This window comes from Clupea harengus, chromosome 17 (assembly GCF_900700415.2).
Source record: "Clupea harengus chromosome 17, Ch_v2.0.2, whole genome shotgun sequence".
Classification (NCBI taxonomy): Eukaryota; Metazoa; Chordata; class Actinopteri; order Clupeiformes; family Clupeidae; genus Clupea; species Clupea harengus.
In genome coordinates this window covers 1,258,107-1,284,868 of record NC_045168.1, presented here as the reverse complement: position 1 = coordinate 1,284,868, position 26,762 = coordinate 1,258,107, and the positions used below count along the sequence as shown (strand labels likewise).

The following is a 26,762-nucleotide window of genomic DNA, read 5'->3' as shown; positions in this document are numbered from 1 at the left end:
CTGCCACTGCTGCCCACTTCACATCCGTCAAACACTGACAAGGGGTCAGCCTGGAGGAGGGGAGTGTGAAGAGGAGCGAGAGTGTGTGTGTGTGTGTGTGTGTGTGTTTGTGAGTTATGGGACCAGATCCTCCACAGTCCCACACACTTTGTTTTCTGACGCCACCTTTTAATTGGGATTGCTCCGGTTTCTCCCCAGTGCTTCAGTGGGCATCATCTTCCGGAGCGCTGGCACAGACTGGCAGACGTTAGGAGAAAGCAGCGCACAACACAGCTCTCCGCCATCACACACACACACACACACACACACACACACACACACACACACACACACACACACACACACACACACACACACACACACACACACACACACACACACACACACACACACACACACACACACACACACACAGCCTGTTTCCACTGATGGGGAGGTGAAGCTTACAGTGAGGGCTATGACTGTCTCTGTACTACTTCATTGAGTCCAGTCTACAGTAGAAGGGAACAATCTCATAAAATAAATGTATTTTTTGCATTTCTGGTCCTGTTGCGTCAGTGTCTGTATTGCTCGATTGTTTCTTTAGTCATATATGTAATTTAAATTTTAATGCTATTTTTTCTATCTTAATCTTCATATCTTAACCTCTCTGTGTCAATCATGTCTTAACCTGTCGATGTCAATCATTCTTAAATGTAAACTACTTTACAGTTGACTATTAAAAGATCTGTGATATGAATGAACTTGGCTGGCTGACTTAAAAACAAAGATGAGCATTGCAGCTCTTAACAGTTATATCAGCCAGGCAAAATAAGACTTTAAAAGCTGATCGCTGCAAAACTTCCCCATCAACAAGACTGCAGAGAAGCAATTCACAGCAGATGCAATTCAGTGCCACTGCCAGAGTCTGAAGAGAAAGTAAAGCTCCATGTAGATTCTCTCTGTGTGTGTGTGTGTGTGTGTGTGTGTGTGTGTGTGTGTGTGTGTGTGTGTGTGTGTGTGTGTGTGTGTGGCACGCTGTGCAGTGCAGGGTGCTGGTAATGTGTTCTGTCGTCACATTCAGCCTTCTTTCACCTCCTCTTATCGTTCCCTACGGCCTGTGTGCTGACTGTGTGTGTGTGTGTGTGTGCTGACTGTGTGTGTGTGTGTGTGTGTGTGTGTGTGTGCTGACTGTGCGTGTGTGTGTGTGTAAGGCTAAAATTAGTTCCCCACTATGGTGCAGTGCCGGTTAGAGTCCAAAAGGAGGCACGACAGGGGCTTCTTTCAAATTCAGCCAAAACTGGCAGCGCACACACACACACACACACACACACACACACACACACACACACACACACACACACACACACACACACACACACAGACAGATGCTTAAATGCTCTGTATAAATCAATTGCCTGTGCTTTGTACAAGAACATAGACACCACCCTCACACACTTAAACAAAACCTTTGGTTCAATACACACACAGATAATTAATACACATAAGCAGACAATCATGTCTTCACACATACATACACACACACACACACACACACACACACACACACACACACACACACACACACACACAATTCCTTCCCTTTTTCTCTCCCACAGACTGTAATGAAATATTCAAAACAGGAGGATGGCTTGAGGATGATCGCCATGGAAACCATCAAGAAATTACAGCAATCAATGGGGCTGACCACATAAACGTTGCGTGCCGACAGACATCATAGCAGCTGCCATCAACACACACCACATTAAGACGGGGAGGTGACAGTCCAGCTGTTGGTGCTCTCAACGCCAAACACACCATCTCATTAAAATCCCACCCTCACTTATCAAAACCAATTATCGGCGGCAGCACGCCTGAGACTCACTGTACCAGACACGGCATGACCATATACCGCATACATTTCAAGCCATGTTACCTGCAACCCTAAAAACCTCATTTATTCAGGTCTTATCGAGACCAATATCAGTGTGGAGTGTATAGCACAGCACTAATGGGTAGAGTCTTAGTTCTGAATGATTGCTTCTGCATGGAAACCCACAATCATTCCAACGTCCAAATGGCTCAGGTTTAGACACACACACACACACACACACACGCACACCTAGAGACACACCTAGAGACACACCTAGAGACACACCTAGAGACACACCTACACGCACTCATACACTCCAACACACACACTCTCTCTCAAGCACAACGTCCCCTTAGGCCCCCTCTCCACAGTCCTAGGTCATTACGCACGAGCAGTCTAATTACCTCCCAGATTGTCCCCTGGGCTCTTTGCAGGCTTGCCCACTGAGCACAAACAACAGGGCCAGGAAGTGTAAGCTTCAGGAGGAAGCTGGTTAACACGGCAGAGCTTCTGTCCAGAGAGAGCCCACTAGGCAACAGCAGCTGCGTCTGATACAACAAGCCCTTAAAAAGGGGGGGAAAGGCTTCTTTCCTATGCTGACATTAGATTTCATAGATGCTTTGTTCGACCAAAGATCCTGATAGTGTTTGTCTTGTACACAAATGAATATCAAACATGTCAATATAGAACAAAAATATTCTGAGGACCTTTGTTCTTTAGAGAGTTCCTGAGAGAGAGAAAAAAAAAACTTCCAGAAGAGGAATAAATCACAAGGAGAGAAACTGCCTGCAGCGAGGTCCATGGTGAGCCACGATGAGCAACCAGAGACCAAGGAGCCGGCACTGGCAGACAGCTTCGGAAAATGAGTTGGGTATTAGGAAATGTCAACTCTACTCAAAAAACATTTCAGCAAACCGTTCAGTGTGTGTGTGTGTGTGTGTGTGTGTGTGTGTGTGTGTGTGTGTGGTCCAAAGTAGGGGATGATGGAAAAATGTCCCCTCACAAATAAAATCCATTCCCTCTAATCTCAGGTGTTTGTTTTTGAACTCAGTTGCCTAAGAACTTTGCCACTCAGGTTTTTGTTTTCGGAACTTTAATCTCAGGTGTTTGTTGCTGTACGGCAAACTGTGCCAGCCTACCCATCTACCCATCTACCCACCACACACACACACACACACACACACACACACACACACACACACACACACACACACACACACACACACACACACACACACACACACACACACACACACACACACACACACACAAACAGAGCAAGGCTTGGGCCACAGGGGTGAGACTGAGAGGAGGAAGAAAAAAAAAAAAACATTACAGCTTACCTGTGATCACGCTGTTCAGCTCGACCTCCTCCTCCTCCTCTTTGATTCGGAGATATTTCGTCGACTGGGCAAGCCTGAGCAGAGAGGGGAGACAGCAGAAGACAACAGAGCGAGTAAGATGGATAGATAGAGGGCGTGTGCGTGGGAGACCAGGCATTATCTTGCAAAAGCACCAAGCCAAAAACATTTGGGTTTTCTTTCGTTTTTTTTTTTTCTCTCCCTTTTTTTTTTGCTGATGGTCAGAGAGTGAGTGGGCATTTTTTTTTTGCATGACTGCGGCAAAGCATGGCAATGCACCAAGCTGTTTTAAATGTAGTGAACTGACATGGAAACTTTTAGCAGCAAAGGGGTTTCTCTGAGAAAAACCAGCATTGATTACAAGTTCCCTACTCTTCTGACAGTCTATGAGGTGTTCAATGTACATTTATGCAGTAAGTGAACTGAACGTGTTTGAGTGTGTGTTTTCTGTAAAAGGCTTAGTAATATGCCACTCCTAATTTGTCCAGTAACTCTTTTGACAGAATATGCGTGACGCTTGACCAGAACACAAAATGTACACCGCTTTGGAACATCAATCAATTCATCCATCAAAACACATGTCTGTGTGGGAGTGACTCGAACATTTACATAGCATACAAAATACATATCAAAGGATTCTGCTGAGCTTTTTCAGCATCAATCCTTTAAACGTGTGTATGTGGGAGTAACTTTGAAGTCTACAGGGCATACAAACTGCATATCAAAACCTTCTGCAAAGCATTTCCGATGCCTGTTCTCCCTCTACACAATCCCTCATTACCTCAAGGAAACCAAGTGCCGTAGTCACGGTAGCCAAAGTTGATTCAGATTCAAACAGATTCAAACAGATGCAGGAGGCATTACAGCTGTAAATAGTGATGCATTTCCACAAGAAAATGCACCGTGTAGTAGCAAATGACAGATTATTCAGCAAATGACAGATTATTCAGCCCCAACACTTATGTGGGTATGAGCATACAGCACACAGTAGGCTTTAAGATTAATAAAACAGTATTCAAAACGAGTTGACGGTCTTCAGTTATTGTGTGCAATAAGTTACATAACTTCCCCGATCAAGGACACTCACCTGCTGTATTTTTGAAACCACCAACACAGATTATATGACTAAATACCTGCCGATTTGCCGGCTGGCGTGGTTTTCTGCAATTCAGAAATATCATAATCCCCCGTACTGCAAGTTTCTACTATTACAGCTATTCAGGTTCGGGAACATCTTTGAAAACCGGCCAGATACTGTATGTAAACTTAATTCTGATATCAGGTGAAATATAGACTGTTATTAATGTTATGGTGTAAACTGTGTGCTTGAGCAACTCACACTAATAAAATAAATAAAATAAAAATAGACGTGCCTGGGTTGAAGTGTCACAGACACTGAAACAGGGTAATTTTTGTTCTTCCAAACGAGCGTCGCTAATCACTCAAAGGAGAGGGCTTCACCATGCTGGCTTGAGCAGCAAAGCAGAAGGTTTTTTGGGTTTTTTATTTCTGACCACGTTTCAGCTGAAATCTGATCTATGCTACTTTCCTCTGCCCCTGCTTGTCATGTAGTGATTGCCCTCAGATTAGCAGAAATAAGGCTTTCAATCACATGTCATATTGAGAATTGGTATGCACCCCCCAGCCAGACTTATTTCCTGTGCGTTCAATCATCTGACCCTGATTATCCCTTTAATCGAGTTTTTTTAATGAGGCAGGGAGGGAGATGGCAATTGCTTTACAACAAACGGTCAGTCGATGCTGGATAACTCTGCTCAACTAAAAAAAAGCCATTTCTTCTCAGGTGTATAATTTTTGACTTTCTCTTCATCTAATATTTGACTTTGAATTTGAAAATTGTAATGAAAGAGGAAATCAACCAGCGGGCAAAGTTCCAGGAAGCTGTATTTATATTGGGACTCTAGCTTTTATAGAGCTTATCCATGCATGCTGAATGGCCGCCAATCAAATCAAACAAAAGACAGAGGAAGAACAGAGAGAGAAAGTTGAGCCAGAGAGGGAACAATAGCAGTGTCTGCCGAGCCGTGTTCCTCAAACATGCTTTCACTCTGGGCATTTGGTGGAAGAGATAAGGAAAGCAATCCCAAGGTACAACCATGGACCACCTCTCTTTATTTTGTTTTCAAAATTATACCTGGTTCCTGTCTGTTTGAGATGAAACGGAAAATGATCGAGTGAAATTTTACTCCTTTGTTTTTGAAGAGTGCACACAAACAAGGGTTGGTTGTTTGGCAAAATCCTTTGGGGGGGCGGTTACTGTACCAAAAAGCGCCCGCAGAAAATAACACACAACCTTCTCCCCAACTCAAACAATTGTTTATCTCAGAGGATCTCCCCCTCTCTCCCCCTACAGCCACACAATGAGGACAAGTCGGCAACATTCTGGCATTCCTCCACTCTCTTCCGTAAGACAAGAGGAGTGTTTTACGATCTCGGACCCCTTGCTGTTCAAACCCACATGGCCCTGCGAGCCTCTTTAACACTTCACAAGACAACTCAAGCACTCAACAACACCGGACTCATCCCTGGCTTGGAAACAGAGTTCAGACTGTTGCATCGTTGTGCTTATTCTGAGCAAACATACACTGCACTTAGTTCTCAGACTTCTACAGACTTCTGTTGCCTGCAGGGTGAAATCCAAGGGAAGCTCTCCATAGAAGGATATTAGGGTTAGATGAGCTTGTTCTGAGCAATGAGAACAGTGACTTAGTGCTGGAGATTGGCTACTGCAGTGGGACTCCAAGGAGTGGGGAAAGGAATGCATTCGCTTTCCCAAAGCGAGGTCACACGCATCGATGGCAAAGCTCTCCGGAGACTAGTAGACCTTTCGGGGGGTGGCCAAATCCCTATTCCCAAAGGAGTCCTCTTGTTTATTGATCATAAGTGCAAAAATAATAGCCCAGGAGGATTCTCTCTTTTTTTTGGAAACTGAAAGTCAAGCAAACAATCATCAATGATTAATGAAGTGCGCGCAAGAGAGTGGGCGGATGATGGTTGTTCCGTTTTGGCTAAATGAATTGCGGGATTAGTGTAATTAAAACGGGAAGTGTTGACCCGCTGGATAAATTCAAGGGGAGAATAGTGGAGCATGAACATTTAATCTTTAATTCATGGCGAAATCGCTCTGTGCTATGCCTCTGTTCTCTTGGAAGGATGTCATGGCAGAAATGCAATATAAATGAGTCCAATCAAAGCTCCATTTGAGCCGACGCGTCAATTAAAACTGTCATTTGGAGCAAGGCCAACGACTGGGGTGATGTAAACTCATTTTTTTGTTAAATACTTAATGTAATGTGAAGACATTCTGATATGAATATACTGAATAAATCATTTCAATAGGGAAAGATCCATCCCTCTCTTTATCAATGTTTCACACATGCAAGCTTTCACATACGACCAAAACGCACACACACACACAACACACTTGCGCACGCACGCACGCACACACTCACACAAAACCAATTTTCAGGACGGATTATGCATGTTGCTCCTCATTTCTGTTTAAAATTCTGTGAAGCACTTTCAATGTCTTTTCCCTTTTTACATAACTGTGGTCTTACATAATCTTCATGGCGTTCGGTCGACTGGCCCTTTTAACAAAAGCAGCTTATCCATCTCCTACTCCACCACCTACTCTCTGTTCCTGCTGCCCACCTCATACACAAACCCATTCAATATTAATCCTGAGCCGTGTTGAGTCGTCGCATCCTTCAAAAGGCATTACCACACATTCTTTATTTGGTCCTGGGAAAATCACTGAAAACAGCTTACAAAGAGACGGTGGAGGGAAACTTTGCAGTTATATTCACATGTAAAGCAATTCATCTTTGGATTGCTCCCACGTGGGATATGTGTACTGACAGTGTGGGGGGTTTAATGTGACATTAATATTGCTTATTATTGTCCACTATCGATCCACATTACTCAAAGTGTGGGCTCAAAGCTGCATCTGTGGGTGTCTGTGCTATTAGGTAGCCCCCTCGGGGACACTCCAATGGAAGCATTGTGAAAGTTTCTTTAGGACATCTATGTCCTTGAGAAGGATAAGCAGAATATGTTTTTCCAGAAATGTTTTCAGACCTGGGTATGCCCATCACCCGGCGTCTGCAAGCCCATAGCTAATTTTGCACGGCTGGGCCAGATCGCTCTGGGCAACCACTGTGCTGGAATTTCAACGCGGGCCGTGTTCGTCACGGAACGCATCCTACATTTCACTCAATTCAAACAATTCCTAGTCACGTCAATCAACAAAATAGGTTTGCTGAGGTGCTGCAGTAAAGGTAGTCATCAGAAGAAGCATTTGAGAGGAACTTTTGGGAGGAAAATAAGCCTGTACAAAATCACCAGTAAAGTTGTTTTTTGAAGTAATGCCATCTGGCAACAAAATAATTAAGTTACTTTATACCTTTCCCGAAAGAGCCTTTTGAGAACACGTTTTTTGGCTGTGCATTTGTTTTGACACAGGCTATGCCACTGAACAACAAAGATTTGAATTGGCTCCCTGAGAAAAGGTCGACTCTGTTTTTACAGGCCACAAATTCCAACTGAAAGGTCTCTCCATTGAACAACTGAAAACATATTATCTATGGCATCAGCGCTGGGTTATACAGGTTTGTAGATATAGAGCTAAACAACATCAAGACAATGCCGAAGAACAAACACTTCCCTCTGTGACAAAATGCTATAATTTAGAACCCTAATGTGATGTGTTCTTTGGCCTGTTGCCATAGAACACCCTTGAATGTTCTATTCAGAACTCACTTATTAAAGGTTCTATTTTCTTAAGCCTCTTGAAGGATATTTGGCCATATTTGACAGCATCTTGCCTCAAACAATGCATCTCAACCTTGAATATTACATTTTTCACCAGCATCATGAATGCTCCATAACTACTACTACTACTACTACTAACTGCACTTATTCACTAATGCCATTATGCTGAATACGCTCTACGCTGTGAAGATACATTGAAAAACACACTGCTGTAATATATGTCCAGTAATATCTATGCATTAATGTTGAAAGGAGGCAAATAGGGGTCGGGTTTAGCTCACCTGCTGGGCACCCGGCATCTCTTGCCCAGGGGTGAGAGCAGCTTGTGTCCCTGAGCCGAGGGGTCGTCTCTCTGCTCGCTCTTCACCAGAGCATGGGCGGCCGGGCGGGGGCTGGAGGAGTAGCGGCCTCTCAGACGACTGGCCCCCTCATAACCTGACAGCATGGCCCTGGGCAGATGGAGAGGGGAGACGGAGGAGAGGGAGAGAGAGAGAGAGAGAGAGAGAGAGAGAGAGATAGGGAGAGAGAGAGAGAGAGAGAGAGAGAAATGAGGTGAAAAGAAGCGACGTGAAAAGAGAAAGAAGTAAACAATGTGAGCGAGAGGTCACATGAGGAATTTGGACAATCAAGTAAAGAAAAAAACAAACAACTGGCCCAGAAAACAGCCTAAGAAAACAGAGGCTCTCTTTCGTAGATGGTATGCTGGTTTCGAACAAAAAAGGTCGATGTTGTGATTGTGCAACAAGCACTTCAGGCAAGGCCATAGCCACTGGGCACATCAAACATAAACTACCCTGACTTACCCTTGCAGAGGAATAAATCTATACCAGTGATGTGGAAGGAAAAGAAATTTCCATACTGTTTATATAAAAATGATATGCTCTTGAATAATGCACATTGCCTACATTTGCCCTCTAGACATTACCTGTAGATGAATAAATCTCTTCTCTTTTACGTTGCATCGTAACCTACTTCTGTCGCATATCCCCCGAGGACGACGCAGCAACTGCACTGCACTACCTGGCGGGTGGGATTCCTAGTCAAATCTGCATTTTAATTCTGTGTGAATGAAATATCGCTTCCTCACTCCCTTAATCGATCGTCTCTTCATGTGAAGCTGGAAGCAGGCATCTTGTTTTAATCACAACAGCCAAACAAGCGTAATAGGGTATCCATTGGGGTAATAATAATACAATTGTGTTACATACAATTAGTTGTTTTCTAATAAGGATATGGGCCACCGTGGTACTGGTGTGTGGACGGCTGGACAAGCTTCCCAAGCCTTTGGGCCATCTGCCAGAGGGCAAGGCGTACGCAGCAACCAGCCATGACAGGTCAAGCAAATGCAATTTCAGTGCAATGCTCCCGACTGAAGCCTAAAGCTTTTACACGCTGCCGAGTCAACTCTTGGGTCTACTGCAGTTTCCCCAAGCTCTCGCAGAACAGATGTGAGGGGGAAAAAAAGAAGAAAAAAAAAGAGAGAAAGAGCAAGAAGGGGAGTAAGCAAAAAGCAAACAGAAGGGAAAAGGAAAAAAGAAGAGAAATAGGAAAAAGAAATAAAAGAAAAGGGGAAAACAGAAAAAAAAAAAGAAAAAAAAGACAGAAAGAGAGAGACAAAACGAAAGAAAAGAAACACTGCCTACTTCCCCCATCAACAGCATACGTGACCTCCCCTTGGCCGCCCCATCCCTCATCTGATAGGATAACACAACAGTTGAGCCCCGCTGGTGCACTTGACACGTAAAGACACGCATTTCACACGCCATGGCACCGGCACCGGACAGAGCGGCTAAGCCCTCATTTGCCCAGGTGTGTGATGCGTGAACCGTCAGTGAGCGGCTCAGTGGTGTTAGCAGCAGGGCGAATAATAGCTTAATGAAAGCACAGGGGGACGCTTGGGGGCTGAGTGACAGATAGGGGTTTGGGGGTGTTTACGGGTCGCGTGTCGCAGTAAATGTGGAATTGTCGAGAAATCTATATGTCGGTGTTGTAGAGGCGGCTTCATAGTCCGCATCAATCATAGTTCAGTGTACACAAGCCTTTTCATATCTACACCGCTGAGGGCTATATAAAAACCCTTTGTGTTGTGAAATCGCCTCAAGATACAGCGTATGTGTGTCTATATATACTTTTCCACTGTTGGATTTATGTTGAGTCAAGATTGACCTCTGTGAAATTCTGGCTTACACAGCATCTTTCAAGAGGCATTTATACTTGGACAGCTTTTCCATAAATTGGTTTCCAGGGGGGATTTCAGATGACCTGATCCTCTCAAACCAAAATGAAATCTTCAAAATACTAATCAAAGTGAATTAGTCACTCTTTTTGAAACACAGCAGAATGCTGTTGACATCAAAACAAAAGAAATATTCTAAAATGCACTCGAGAAGCATTTATTTTGCTGATAATAGCAGATTTTCCTACACTTCTACTATGGAGTGTTGCTGTATGGTGAGATTGTTTGTTTGTTGCCCGTTAAAGTTGTGCGTAGCACGGCGGCCCTGTGGAGCGCCTCGCACCTGGTCTCCATCTGGCCTCCATCTTCCTCCTTGTCATCGTTGTCCTCCTCCTCCTCCTCCTCCTCCTCCTCAGCGCACAGCCGCTTGGTCTTCTGCACGAAGTGCACCGGGACGAAGGTGATCTGCTTCTCGCCGCCCAGCCGGTCTGGCAGCACCACCTCTTTCTTCACATTGATGTCCGAGTAGGGACAGCCGAAGGCACTGCGGAGAGAGGAGCGGGGGAGAAGAGAGAGACGCTGACTTTCAACATTCCTTTAATTAAAGTAACAGTATGTAGCAATTGTACTTTAGGGTTAGGATTAGCAATTTTACCTTAAAATAACAGCTTAAAAAAATTGGAAGCCGCCCGAGTTCTACTCTCTGCCGGACTAGTAAGTAACTTATTTGCCGTCTTGCTTGGTCTTGTGTTGCACTTGCTTGATGTTTGACTGTGTTAGGAAAGTTGTTGACCCACTAGTTTGTCATAGTGTCAAAGTAAGCAAATTTCAACAGCTTTCGCTAGGTGTAGCCGCTAACATCTCGTTAGCGATTAGCAATTCCGTTGTGCTGCTTTAAGAGAAGAGAAGAGAGATGAAGAGAAGAGAGGTGAAGAGAGAGGAGGAGAGAGAGATAATTGAAATAGTGAAATTGGAGAGGGAGGGGAACAAACATGTATACAAAAAGAGAGAAAGAGAGGGGGGAAGAAAGGAAGGGAAAAAAATTACAAAAAAGCACAGAGGGAATGGGGGTAAGTAGAGGGTAAAGAAATGAGGAATGGAGGAGAGAAGGATGTGTTTAAATGGGGAGAGAGAGAGAGAGAGAGAGAGAGAGAGAGAGAGATAAAGGAGGAAAGAGAAATGAAACCCCTGTTCAAACTTGCACACTGAGACTTTTCAAACTACTACACACACACACACCCACACCACCCACAAAGCCTTTCCTCTTCAAGGCACCCGTGTGAGTGCAGCTCAGAGGGCTGGCTCTGCAAGCAGCTTCTGTCACTGTGCATCACATAAACCAACTTCCTAAGAAGCACCATGATCTGCATTTTGAAGGGATGAGACAAAGAACAGGATCAACAGAGGCAGGTTAGGACAAGAGAGTGGGGAAGCTTAAATGCACTCGCTAGTGCCCCGGAGTACGCCACTCCCAAGTGGCATTTCTCTGTAATGACTAATTTAACATGTTCAAATTGCAATCTTCGCTGAGAGAAGCAGGGATGAAGACTTTCAAGATGCATTCATTCTAGCAGTATTACCCATCACCCTGTTTATTGTTTTTCTTTAATCATTTTTTTAAAGGATAGTTTGGAATATCAGCAGGACACTTTAGGTGGTGATAACAAACTCATTTAAAATCCATTATTTTCCCTCGAAACACAGTTCCCTATTTTTCTCCAGCGTTCTTTAAAATCCAAGCGAAATTGATTATACGAGGTGCAAAAACAGAGATCACTGCAGTGCCATTAAACTAGAGAGAGAGAGAGAGAGAGAAAGGCATTAAAAAAACATCAGCTGTGAAATGAACTGCTCTGAACACAAACACACAGGTTCCCTTCCTTCCATCTTCCCCCAATATATATATTTCCCCTTCCTTATTACTTAAAGGCCATCACACTCTCTCTCACACACACGTACACACTGGAAACAATTTGTTTGATAATATGTGTGTGTGTGTGTGTGTGTGTATGTGTGTGTGTGTGTGAGTGTGTATGTATGTCTGTGTGTTTATGTATGTGCGTGTGTTTATGTATGTGCGTGTGTTTATGTATGTGCGTGTGTGTGTGTGTGTGTGTGTGTGTGTGTGTGTGTTTGTATGTGTGAGTGTGTGTGTGTGTATGTGTATGTACAGCAGTCGAGGGACACAAGGCTCGTCGTCACCCGAGGCCCTCCGCGGTCGCCGTCTCACATCTGTGCATCCATCTGGCTGCGGTGCCTTTGTGTGCTAGTCATGCTGGAGACGGGACCATCTCCTGCCATTGTGCCTCTGCCGCGGAGACAAGAGCAGCATATGGCTCCAGTTGCAAAGAGAAATATGATTGATGAGACGCGGGGGTCTTCCACACTGGAAATAATTCACTGCTTTCTTTCACTGCAATGGCACCTTAACGCAATATGGAACAGAGTTCTAAACCCTGAACCCCCACCTTATAGTTTATGGATAGTTACTAATCTTAGGAATCGAGAGATGCCTTAGCATTTTTCGGAGGCCTACAGAGTCATTTCATGCCAGCACACACTGACAGGCTTGGAGGAGGAGGAGGAGGAGGAGGAGGAGGAACACCTGCCTAATTTCAAGTTCCAAGCGCCAATTCCCTTGTGGGAGGCTGAGGCTTTCCACGATGGCTTCATACTGATAAGGAGTAGGAAGGCCAGAGAGGTCTACATCAAAGCAGGTGTCTCGGAGGCTGGAGTAAACTGGAGCTGTGCGTGCACTCGATTTAAAGAGACGGTAGCCCGTTAGAGCGGCCATCAGAGCGACGGCCAAACGAGCGAGGAGGATCGGAGGAGGAGAGGGAGGCTGATGCTAATTACTGATATCACACTGAACCGCCATCGGCTCCAAATCAGGCAAGGTGAGAGCCTGGTGGCAAATCACCGAGTCGAACATGGGAGCCGTGTAAAGCGGAGCGGAGTGTGGATTAAACGCCAAACCATTCCCTGCGATAAGCATGGGGAGGTCAACCATCTTAAGGAAGTGTAATTACTATTATATCACCCGCTACGACCCTGGGGTTTTTATGGAGCGATAAAACTAGTCAGACGGTGAGCAAGAAAAGACCAGAAGCCTATTTCTTTACACTCCATTACTGGCCATAAAGCCAGATCTCTCCAGGCCCCATAGACCTCATCGTGAATTTTATGCAGACAAATTGCACTGTGTCAATACCAGGGTGTTAAACTGTACTGCCTAAGTCAGGCGGTAGAGCGGGGGGATCCTCAAGAGAGGTTTGAGGCAGACAAAGAAGAAGAAGGAAAAGGAAAAGAAGGCAAGATATGGTGATGAGCAATCACTTTTTTTACAGTCCATGACGGGGCAGATTTTCAATACATCCAGACTGTCTATGAGTAAGGGCTTATATAATATACAACCGGTCCTATATGTCATGCAGACATCACTATACAGCAACTCTCCTTCATTTTATGGAAATGGAGAGAATAATGCGCCCATTCGTACTTTACAGGAAACGCTGACACAATTCTGACAGCAGACCCAACTGTCTTGAACTCTTGCTTTTGGAAAGCGGCACAGTGGATTTAATTTGACAACATTGTGACAACATTCTCGAATCGTCCTGTTTAATTGGGGGATGGCATGATGCTCGATGGGAATGGCGTTGATGCTGTACGCTGGTGGTGGTGGATCCCCAGGAGCTTAAAAATAGATATATGGAGTGAGGCTAAAATTACTGAGAGTCCTCTCTGTCCGTGCCCTTCTCTGCAGTGCTCATGGAGACAAAATCAATAGCAGCCTTGGGAGCAAGAGCATGAGGGTATTTCTGGAGAGGTTCAATCAGCAGATTCACCCGCCCTCTACGGCATTCCGTCTGAAATTAACCAGCAAAAACTTTAAGGTTTAAGCGGCTAATCTCTTCAGTAGGCCTCCTTGTGTTCACTGACAGCAAATGTTGGTTGCAAGCTATGGTGCACCCAAATGACCTACTTGGACTCCAGCATTAGAAAGCTGCTGTTACTGTCTGAGCTTAGGCCAAAATAAAGGGATAAGTAATAACTGACTCACCGAACATAATTTTCAGACTGCGACTATCAGTCAACTCGCTTCATCAAGCCTAATGGCCTGAAATGAATAAGAAGGCTTTAATGAATACGAGGCGAAACAGCGGAGGAATATGAACTGCCTCCCGAACTCGCGATTATGCACTTTAATATGTGCGTCAAGCAACGTTTTTATTACGCCGCCTTTGCAGTGTGACAGATGGGCCCTGGATGCAGCGAGACTTGTTTATTGTAATAACGCTGCTCCGGGTCTCCCTCATCCAGGCTGCCAAGGCTTCCAGCGATCACATTTACCCACCAACACGAGGCATTAAGGTAATGAAAACGCGCAATAACGCCGCTGGAGAGGAAAAGGTATTTGTAGACGACTGACAACTACTGGGGCGCCTCTAGAAACTTTTTGTTGCAAACGAGACTTCGTTTCGTTTAGGCGTCACTGACAAAAAAAAAAACAAAGAAAAAAGGATGGCTGCTTTATCCGCATAATTGTGCAATTTTCAGTTAATAGCATGCTAATGCATGCAAACGAGATGTAAATTTTGCACTAATGAAGCTCAGCCCCATCTTGAGTCGGAGAAGTGGAGGACAATCACGGGCACCCAGGAGTTTAGGGATGGGCTTTTCATACGGCGCCAGGAGTCACTGTAATCAGAAATGCCTTTCAGAAGGACCTTGTCCTACCGTTTCAAGATGAGGTGGAATATGCAGACTCCACAACCAATTGATTGGGCAGTGATTAGATCCCTCGGATAGGTGAGAGGTAAAAATAGAAAAAGGGTGCGGATGAAATGAAAGGGAAATGGATTCTATAGGTCACAGCAAACATGGTGCACTCTGGCGCAATATATGCAGAACAGAAAAAGATTACTGTGGCGTTCACAATAGAACAGTTCTTTTCTGGGATTACTGATCGCTTTCTACATGTACAGTACTGTGCAAAAGTTTTAGGCAGGTGTGAAAAAAATGCTGTAAACTAAGAATGCTTTCAAAAATGGGAGTGTTAACAGTTTATTTTCATCAATTAATAAAATGCAGTGAATGAACAGAAGATAAATCTAAATCAAATCAATATTTGGTGTGACCACCCTTTGCCTTCAAAACAGCATAAATTCTTCTAGGTACACTTGCACACAGTTTTTGAAGGAACTCGGCTGGTAGGTTGTTCCAAACATCTTGGAGAACTAACCACAGATCTTCTGTGGATTTAGGGTTCCTCAAATCCTTCTGTCTCTTCATGCAATCCCAGACAGACCCGATGACTTACAGCATTTTTTCACTTTTACCTTTGCATCAAAATAATGCAAATGTAAGTGCCAGTTGCAAAATGTACTGTCATATTGCATGACCAATTTGTACACTGTGGTGTCACAGCTATTTACCTCAGATAATTGTATGCACCAATCTTCATGTAATCCCAGATAGACTCGATGATTTACAGCATTTTTTCACACCTGCCTAAAACTTTTGCACAGTACTGTATATTTAAAATGCATGTGATGTATGATGGCAAAGTAATGCTGGGGAGCAATAACAGAGGTATTCAAGTTATACAAGTCTATATCTAAACGTAAGTTTAAAAATGTGGCCGTTTGTATTTCTAGCCTTCTCACAGAGATCCATAACCCTTATGACTGCAGGAATGTAATATACATGAGGTTCAGGGAGCACAGCCAGCCTAATCTTTGAACTACGGCCAAGGAAAAAGTCTACTCCCTAAACACCTCTCTGTGTACGAATGGTATCCAAATTCAACAACTTCCTGTACATCATCCCTGCTATCCTTACACACAAACAACTCCCTACACAACACACTGACCTCACAGGCTAGCTTGCTAACATAACAAAACATCACAGCCAACTGCTTCAACACCAAGAAGCCTGTAAATATTAATATGCTGTCAAAACACACACTGCTAATCAATCGGGCCCTTGTGCAGGCACTGTGCGCTGTCCTGCAAACCAGCCCACAGACATCTTTTCACACTGAAAGACGGCAGAATTGTAGCACTGACAGCGGAGTGCGGTAAACAGTGAGGCGCCTTTGCCAGGACAGCCTGTGTGAGCCCAGGAAGTGACTCACCTGTGGTGTCCTGTGTATTTCGCGCCTTTGATGTGGCCCACACCCCGGCATCCTGGGGTGGGACACACTCCCTGGGTGACGGAGCTCTTGAGGTCAGAAATTCCTGTTTGTGCTGGAGAGGAAAAAACGAACACACACACACACACACACACACACACACACACACACACACACACACACACACACACACACACACACACACACACACACACACACACACACACACACACACAAAGAGACAGACAGACGGACAGAAAAAGACACACACACACACACAGAGATCACATTAAATCATTTTCTATATCAGTTCTATAGCGGGTTGCTGAAGAGAGATGGCATACACTTTAAAATGTTTCTTTTTTGGGGTCTTTTAAAGAGCTAAATGTTTTAGAAAGGAACCTTTTCCACTGCACACACACAAGATCTTTTCAGGGTCACAGACGGATCTTCAAAGCTGAAAACTGAAGCTCCCAAGTCAAAGCCAGAGAACTCAACACAAGACCCCACAGGAGAATATTTAACAGTTCGCCTGCATGGGGTTCAGAAAGTGAACACTCCGCTACTTCTAATTATATCTGGGATTTGAACCAGGAGCCTGAGTGGTGCTCATACCGTATGTTCACTTAGTGGTGAGAGTGGAGGATCATCAACATCTTCTGCAGACTAGGGAGGCCTGCTCATTTCCTCCAAAAAAATGTCTCACCAAGTTTAACCTCACAACACCTTAGAGAGGGATTCATTTTGGACACGTTTTGGGAGGCTTGCTGCACTTGACAGCAGGGGGTGAGATGGATTAAATACACAATACGCTTGCTGAGAAAGCTGACTCCGTTGGAAGATGACAACAATACACTGATTTACCTTTTCCTCAGTGGTAGTGCCAAGGCCATTTACATTTAAAGTAGTGTTTGAGTTTCTCCTCATACCCCCAGAGGCATACACCACAAAACAATATCAGGAGCGCTATAAAATAGAGTAATGTACCCCAAATCGACTAACAAACACAAACAGAAGGTAAGGGCTGCTGCATTAAACTGGAGTTCTCTGGCTCTTCTTGATCTTAGGAAATATAACGATGTTGCTTCTGCTCTAATCCCCAAATATATACAGTCAAGACGAGCAACCGAGAGATTTGTTTTCGGTGGCATCCTGTTTGCTGAACAGATGGCAAGGTTTCTTCCAGTCGCATCTCTAGTGCATTCATTTGTACATTTGTGCATTGGTATAGCAAGTCGCTTTGTCAGGGCCAGTCTATCATAGCAACTAGAGGAGGAATACACTGAAGATGATCTTAGTTGAAAAACTAAGAACGAGGTCAGGGATAGAAGTTGAACTGCAAATCACACTCATTTGAATGAATTTAAAAGTTTATGGGTTGTTCAGTTAACTGTAAACAAATGTTTCACTGATGACGACTGACTTTGTTTCCAATAACTTTTACACAGAGTCGCCATTAAACGTTTTACTGCTCACTATTCAGTTCATTCCTGGATACAGTATGCGGGTGATGCTTGACATGAGGACTCTGGAGTCTGGAGACTCTGGAGTAGAAAAGCTCTCTTAGTCGAACCGCTTAAATCAAAGCCGTTTGATTCCATTTTTGATTGCCTCTGCTTCCCTTCTGCAGCGTGTGGAGATCTGACAGTAGATTAGCCTGGCTAACCATGCAAACCTCTCAAGCACAAAACAGATTGTGCACAAGACATTAGGCACAGGTTGGAGCAGCGCCATAAATGTCAGGCAGATTTACCACTCAAGGGGACTGGAAGAGGCCAATCGATAACAGAGATCAAATGAGCGCAGAGGTCCTTAAGAGAAGAGCAAGTGAAAGAGAGACAGACAGACAGAGAGAGAGAGAGACAGAGAGAGAGAGAGAGAGAGAGAGAGAAAGACAGACCAGAGAGAAAGAGAGAGAGAGAGAAGAGGCGTTGAGAGGGATACTCACTCAGAGGCGGCTCCAGAGGGTGACCTGTGCGGGCGCACCATCCGATGGGATGCAGGTCAGGCAGGTCAGAGTCCACCCAGAAATCAAACTTCTCGTGCCAGCCATCGAAATGGATCTGCACCACAAGGAACACAAATGTATTATAATATAATCTTAGAATATATACCCAGTAGATCTGTCCATCTCTCTTATTAATGACAATCAAATGTCACAAACACCAAAACCCACTCAGAGAACTGGAGCATTTTCTTTGGAGAGAGTTGGTTTAGTTTCATGATGCCTTAAGAAAAAACACTGCACACAGGTCTACTTAGCTTAACACCTCCACTGGGCATTGAAGACGAATCAATATGGCTTACTGAGAGGTTTCACATTTACTGTAGCAGAAAATGAAAACCTTCTCCTCTTACATTTAAACACTGTCAAACTTCTCAAGCTAGCCATCCAAGTGCAGTTGAGAAACATGAATGGTCATGAGTGGGGTTCAAAGTCTCATTCATAGCTAATTCTTTCCCCCCAGGAAAGATGAATTCACCATTTAGCCACATTCTAGGTTAGAACTTGGACTGGTTCTTTAAGGTAGTGTCATTGAAAACACAACAGACACACACACACATGAAAACTAAGACCTGCTGTGTGATACTTACAAATTGCTTTAAATGTAGTTCTGACCCCTTATTTCTGTTCAGACATAAACACTGTGACCACATTCTTATCTGAAAGTTCCCGTTTCCCTTTCCAGGAACCAAAACAGTTGATTTATTCTGGGGACTACCCAACCCTCCACTCCTCTAGTGCTGAACTTCAATATGAAATCCTGTAAAGACGGACTAGCAATGTCACAAGTGGTCACCGCCGTGCAGATTTGAGACTTCAGTGCTTGACAATGGTCACTTATTTGGAATAAAAAAATTACATCTCCGAAGTTTAATTTAAAGCCTTGGCTTATCCCTTCACCTCCAGTTAAACACGCTGCAAGAGCAAGAAAATGATCCAATCACCTTTAGAATAATTAAGCTGAAATCATTAACAACATCCACAACCCAATCAGAATCCAATAGATTGCTGTCACCACACCTGGCAGTGTGCAGGTCTATTCACCCCATTATACTGCAGTGATGCTAAAAAGACTTTAACACACAGTTCTAAAAGAGAGAATAGGCCACATACTTGAAAGGAGCCTTCATAAAGATTAATGCAATATGTAATATAAATGTATGCTGTAATGATGTAGTTGTACTTCAGCTTTGTGTAAAATTCAATAAGCACTGTTTAATAAGAGATGAATATTTCTCAGATTAATGAAGTGTGGATTAATATATCTGCTCAGCACCAAGAAGTCAAAACATTGCAAATTAGCTGGGACGTGCTCGTCTGAATAGGAGAGCCTTTCTGAAGCTGCACTGGGCGTTGTTAATTATTTATCGTGTTGAGCCTGAGGTATCAGAAGAGGACTGTTCAGTGCAATCAGATGGTGCTGCTGCTTTAACACACACACACACACACACACACACACACACACACACACACACACACACACACACACACACACACACACACACACACACACACACACACACATTTCAGTTTTCCTATCTAGCAGAAACAGCACAGATCTCAAAAGACACACACACACACACACACACACACACACACACACACACACATTTCAGTTTTCCTATCTAGCAGAAACAGCACAGTTCTCAAAGACACACAAACAGACATACACAGAGACACACACAGACACTTTTCATTTTTCCTATCCGGGAAGATCTGCAAATCTTGCCAAGTGGGCACTACGGAAATGTTCCCAAATTCCTCCCAACCTTGATGAGACCACATCAATATCACACAGAATGCCGGAGCCCAGTATCCTACCCTAAACAAAGAGGGGAAACCAAAGGCAAAAATCGATGCATGGTCCAATGCCAGAGTGTTCTATATTGCTGACTGCTGATCTGGCCGTTCATCTTGGCCATTTAAACACAATTAGTGGGCGATGTGCTGACAAACACCTCTTAGAAATAGTGACTCCAATTCATTCAGGGAAGTCACTGCTTCCTAAAACCGAAGGGCAATTAAAAAGCGGTCTTTAACGTGGCATTAATATATGGCAGAGCAAATTTACCTCTGTGTTTAACGACTGCTCACCTGCAGGAAAACAAATACTGTCAACGGCTTGATGTGCAGTGAAGTGTGTTTGATTAAGAAAGATGGCCGTTTCTTTAAAGAGGGCCAGGGGAAGATCAAAGCAAGTCAATATGCAGTTCTGCCCCATGCTAAAGCCATTTCCCGGCTGACGTTTGATCTAACAATTAAGTATTAATAACAGCAGGAGAGACCATTCATTAATCAGACCTCTCCTTCCAGCGCCCATCAGAGCTGGATTCCCATGAAACAGAGTGACACTGAACTTACAGTACACTATGCATGAGTACTAATGTGTGCTGTGATGCAGTACAGTGTTGCTTATAACAATACTGTGTTGTAGTATGCCACAGCAAAACACAGCAAATTATTGGATGGTACAATACAGCATGCTACACATACAAAAACCTTCACTCTTTGCAAGTGAAGGCACACTCACACTCACCGCCTGTTTATATATATATACACACACACACACATATATATATACTGTACATTCGCTCTCTCTCTCACACACACACACACACACACACACACACACACACACACACACACACACACACACACACACACACACACACACACACACACACACACACACACACACACACACAACCTCAATGTTGTTTCTACACAAGACAGAACTCTCACCAGTTTGCTATGCTCATTCTGAGTGTGAGCAACACACACAAACCAAAAACCACACTCCTCTTCACTTCAGCCAAGGCGAAGCATGACTTTTTCACAGCCTCCAAGAGCAGAAAAGGGTCTAAACCACAACAAACTTGAATTACACAACACATATAATCTATTTAGAGAGGGGACACGTCTAACTGCCTCCTCACCTTGACCCGGTAGTCCTCCGTGTCGACGATGGTGGACACTCGGATCTGCATGGGGTTCCTCCTGTCCACCGCCTCCAGCTTCATGTTCACCTGAAAGTTGTGAGGAGGTCTCTGTGGGAAGGAACACACACACACACACACACACACACACACACACACACACAGGGCGTCAGTGTCACTGCTTGAGGTAGGTAGAGCGGAATCTTTCTGTCCCTGAGGGGAAAAATGGTGTTACACATCTGCGGTCTGTTGTGGTTTGTTAAAGTGACTCTATACACCTTACAATAAGGATTCAATTAGGTCTGATGGTAAAGGGGGTAGCAAAGACTGACTCAACTACAGTTCAGGCTAGTCAACCACAGGAGTCTGAAAAGGTCACCTGAAATGTACTTGTCCATACTCTGTGTAAACACACACACACACACACACACACACACACACACACACACACACACACACACACACTGTGTACTTCTCAGAACAGCAAAGGGCTGCTTTCAACCCACACTAACCCTACACACAACATACAGTCACATTACTGAGTTAAGCAGAAAAGCTGCTGCCGACGGCCAACCAAGCAGGGTGTGCATTTCTTCTATATGTGAAAGTAAACAGCCAAGAAACTTTCAGGGAAGTCCAGAGAAGCACAACATTTGTTTTTCACAAGCGACGGCACAGTTATCAGGACCACCCTGCAGGAGCCGCTGCAGTCGTGTCCTTTTCTTCTGCTGCCACTCAGATTTAATGTAGTTCCATATAGCCCTCGGGTTCGTATGCTTTTCTGAAAAAACGAATATTACTGAGCACTTCAGCCGCAAGACTGCAATGTAGGAACAGCTCTCCACTGACAACTGCAAACTCACCCACGCACACACACACACAAAGTTATGCTTACATCAGCACAGTCCCACATACACCCATACGCAATGTGGCAATTAACACACACACACACACCCCCTTGCAAAAAAAGAACACATATAAAAAAAACACAGCACATACAGAACACAAAAGCAAGAACACAAACACAAAAAGTAGCATATCCACACCCACCCACGCACACACACACGCAAAGAATATGATGAATGCCTTCGCAGATGCATTGTGCATGCAGCTCTTTTTTTCTCCAAGTACTTACCATACAAAAGGCCTGGCTTTGAACTGCAGAGGCGCCATTGTCTTCTAAGTACTCCTCCCAAAGGAAATGCTCTGGATTGGGGTGTCCTTGAACACAAGCCAAACACATAATCTGATTAAAGCAGGAAGAGTACACATGCTTTTTTTTTTAAACTGAGAGTTGTGATGCTGTCCAACTCTTTCATACAGGAACAAGCATACTGTAAATTGACACAGATGTTCATTAAAAAAACAAAACACTCTCCAAGCCTCCAAGTGCAAGCCACCAGGACTCGTTTCAAAAGACCCCTTAATAGATTTGTGGGATTTGCCACAAGTGTGCTTCCAGGGCCTCCGAACCGCATGGTCCACTAAATAGGCTTTAGTTCCACCGCGGGATACCCGATTGTCAGTTGTAACAGAACAATTTCAGATTAGAGAGAGAGAGAGAGAGAGTAATAGGAAGTGGGTTCTTTTGAAACACTTGTCCCCCAAACCAGATTAGTCAGAACAGGGGGGGCTTCTGGGAGCCTGGAGCTTACCAGTGAAAACTCGAGATGTTTCGATAATGGCCTTATCTAGCTTTGTTGTGTGCTCCTGCATGGAATCCAAGCCCAAACCACAGGATCACAGAGGAGTAATATCTTAGACGAGCTCTGAGGCGGTTGTTTTTTTTTTTCTCTCACAGGCGTGTGGAGAATATTTCACGGCTCAAAAAAAAGATGCATGCTTATCAAAGTAACATCTTGCATGCCTTAACTAACAAGTGAAGTGAACGCAGATGTTTCTATTCAGCGATAAACTTCAAACACCTGTTCCATAAAACGCACAAAAGACAAAAGCCGATGTAGAAACAAGTGGATTGCCACAGGAGAAAAAAAAAGCTGTAAAACTGTTTGAAGATACCCTCTAGGTCTAAGTACAAGAAAAGCAACAGGATTGTTGACCATAAGCTCAGGGAGTCAGCTAATGCGAATTGAGTGTGAACATGAAAGAAGCGTTTATTTTTTTTTGCAACGCACATACAGCAACATTTAGCACCATCACTGCGCCATGAAATAGGCAGGTGGCATTTTGTGGCAAATTTGCGCTCATTCTTCCCTATGTCCATGCCACTGGGCCACAGTACTCTCGTACTGTGCTTTACAGAAGACGGAGATAGAAAGAGTGAGGGCATGCTGGAGAGAGTGAGAGAGAGAGAGAGAGAGAGAAAGAGAAAAAGAGTGAGACAGGGACAAAGAGAGAGAGGAGAGAGAAAGAAAGAGAGGAATAGAGAGAGAGAAAATCTGTCAGAGCTGCAAACCTTCTAGTGGTCAATTACATGCTCTCTTAAGTTGGGCAGGATACGGGTCTGAGTTCTACCCAACGTTATACCCAACAGATAATACCGTGATAACACAGAGGGGTTTTTTCCTCCCCTTGGTGGTCATGCTCCATGCAGAAAATGATCCAATGTACAACGATTCTGCTCTGGGATTTAATCTAAATGGGCCCACTGCCCGCCTGGAGCAGCAGGGGGGGAAAACTTGATGACAGCTGCAGTTTTGTAGAGGCGGAAGAGAAGGAGAGCGGAGTTCTGGGGCAGGCAATTTAACTCAGCAGAACAGAACGAGGGAAAGCAAGTAAGCGAGAATGAGAGCGGGAACAGGAGAAAGAGAAACAGACACTCAGCAAAGGAGCGATTTGGGAGGGCGAGGGGGTGGGCGGGGGATGCCGAGTGCCCAGAGGGTTCGGTTTCGCTGGTTCTCCAGCGCGAATACGCTGACCTGGATTCCTGCGCTGTTCCGTCGGGCGATAAGCGCAGCTCCGACAGCTCCTGAATCCATTACCGCTCCATTACCAGTGCTGCACGATAACCACTTAAACCCACTCCACACCGTCTCTTAACCAGCTTTTTTTGGGAAGCCAATAACGAAATTACTCACATTCTCGTGAGTTTTGACATTTAAACTTCAACTCTGCAATCATCCCATAAACTATTACAGAGGGGCTTTAGGAGCCACAGTCGGTTATAGATGGTAGATTCCACTGCCTCTTCATGACAATATTACTAATAACGACTCGGGTCTGCATAAGTAAGTGCCACTGTGAGGTGTTGTAGTGCTTCTGATAGCCACGGTAGTGTTCGGAAGCACTACCAGGAGAGTGGGAATCATTAAAACCATTTAGGATCAATGCCGTGCTGTGTAATTATAGCGGGCGCTATAATAGTGGCATCAGCGCTGGGTGTTCGGTGCGTTTCGAGCTTTTCCCCTCCTCACTGGGGTGGACAACCCACATTGATCTGCTGCAGAGAGCCAAGCACTTTGCTTTCTTCTTCTGCGATGACGACGCCAGTGGCGGCGGCGTCGGGGATCAATGGCAGAAATGTGAGGGAAATGTCAAACCCGTCAGCTGATTTAACGCTTACAGAAAAGAAGGGGCTGTAAAGCGTCACTCCGGGGCGTGTTCCCAGTCTGACACACGCAAGGTTTTAAACATCTCAATCCTGCGCCGACTGTGCTCGTGCAAACGGCCTCCTCACCGTGACTCAGCTCACATGACATGATGCTAAAACCTCACAGGGTCGATATCCACTGATGTCAGACTGATCATGGAGACCCTTGGGAGGCATAATTGCCAGATTGATCCACAGGACTGTGAAGCCATCCATATCTGCATCCAGGCTATATTGAATTAGGAAGGATAATCACTTGTCCCATCTGCTGATACATCAGCAATAAACACAAATGCATTAGGCCTAAGACTGTTTGGGGTGAATGCTTGGGTTAGCTTACGAGGCTCTCTACTGGAAACAAATAAGCACTGTGCCAAAAACATGACTTGAAACACTTTTTACAAGGCGCAGTATGTGCAAAGAAATGCACATGAGGTCTGTTCAATATAAACAAGATGCGCAAAAACACAAGACCTCCGTGACCTATTGTCTTTTTAGATCAATTTTACAGAATTACATCATTGACGTCTTAAAGTTTTAGGGGTCACAAAAACAACGCTTCATGTCGCACTTTTACATCACCATGACGATCCCTTTAGATAGAACCGGGACAAATGATGCTATTACACGATTTAAGCTTCATTCAATGTTTAATCTAGGTGTAAATTAGACTAAGAAATTGAGTCGAATTACTGAATTTAGCCATGAAATTTGACACTCAACAGATCTGCATTTTGAGACTAGCCCACAGCTAAGCACAAATGCAGGTGACAGCTCAGTGAAAATGACAACCATCTCTGACCTTTATGAGTAAATGTCAAAAACCTGCTACCCAGGTGACTCATATTAGCATGACAGAGCATACAGTGAAGGGAGGGAGTGACATCTTTTTTCAAGGACATTCGCTGTAATAACCATCTCACAGATTTGAGACAGCGCCAAATGATAGTTTTTTGCTCTCAACTATGACTAATGCGTTTCCTAATAATCACACGCAAGGACATCTAGGTGAAAGCGGCTCATTACCGTCACAGAACAAAAGAAAATGACTGAAAATAAATGGCTCTCTCCAAAGTTTGATGCAATTACTTATCCACAATGCCAAGGCTTAAATTACTACTGCATAGGATCACATACCACAGAATGGCGCGCCAAAAAGTCAATTATTGCTCCATGCGGTCAATGCAAAAGCACCTCTCATGTGAAGTATCAGATGACAATAGGTGTCCTCTGATAGAAAACATGTGATTACACTTATGTGGAACGAAAAGCATTTTGGCTAGTGTTTGAATTTCTTAAAGAACTGATCAAATATCCGTGCAAAGCCTCACATAGGCAGTAATGTTCTATAAAGTACATAAACACAAAAGAGGTGCTAATCTATACTTTCACGTAACTGTTCTCAAGATGTAACCCTAAAGGTGGATGAACAAAGTGTTCCCTAATATTACTGCATACTTTACACACGTTGTTTCTCTATTTCAACCCTTTCAAGTATTATGCTACTGGAATATGGCATTATCTTAAGTCTTCTTTTTTTGTGTTACTGGGCTAACAGACATTGTGCACTTATCTACGCATCTGGGTTTGGGACAGATGATTGAGACAGCAGAAGGCACGAGTGTGTCTGCGTCTGCATCTGTCCGTGTATTTCATGCTTTAGCGAATCATAGATGATTAGATCATCAGCAACTGTATTTTAAGGCAGGAAACTATCGCTATTTAGAAAGAGGAGTAAACAGGCTCACCCTTTATTAGGATGGTCCCCTATTGGCTGCAATGTATGGTTAAGGTTAGGGTTAGGGGTTGGGTTTGGTTAAGGTGATGTTCAGTGAACAATTAGAAAGACTGAACTTGAATTTCAACAGACCTTTTGAAAAGTCTCTGTAGATAGACTACCCAAATAAAATGTTACTTACAAAGCTATTGTACTTCCTTTTAACCTTTCTTCT

The 26,762-nt window shown here is 44.1% G+C and overlaps 1 protein-coding gene across 2 annotated transcripts in view; it reads right to left on the bottom strand.

Moving 5' to 3' along the window:
* Positions 1-26,762, bottom strand: part of LOC105890288 (L3MBTL histone methyl-lysine binding protein 4) — a 77,242-nt gene that overhangs the window by 29,710 nt on the left and 20,770 nt on the right. For both annotated transcript variants that reach the window (XM_031584220.2, XM_031584219.1), the window contains exons 12-18: positions 22,396-22,481; positions 21,261-21,371; positions 18,268-18,382; positions 16,323-16,434; positions 10,527-10,727; positions 8,289-8,456; positions 3,196-3,269 (exon numbers count right to left, since the gene is read on the bottom strand). In XM_031584220.2, coding sequence (XP_031440080.1) covers positions 3,196-3,269; positions 8,289-8,456; positions 10,527-10,727; positions 16,323-16,434; positions 18,268-18,382; positions 21,261-21,371; positions 22,396-22,481 — 867 coding nt within the window. The remainder of the gene's footprint in view (positions 1-3,195; positions 3,270-8,288; positions 8,457-10,526; positions 10,728-16,322; positions 16,435-18,267; positions 18,383-21,260; positions 21,372-22,395; positions 22,482-26,762) is intronic.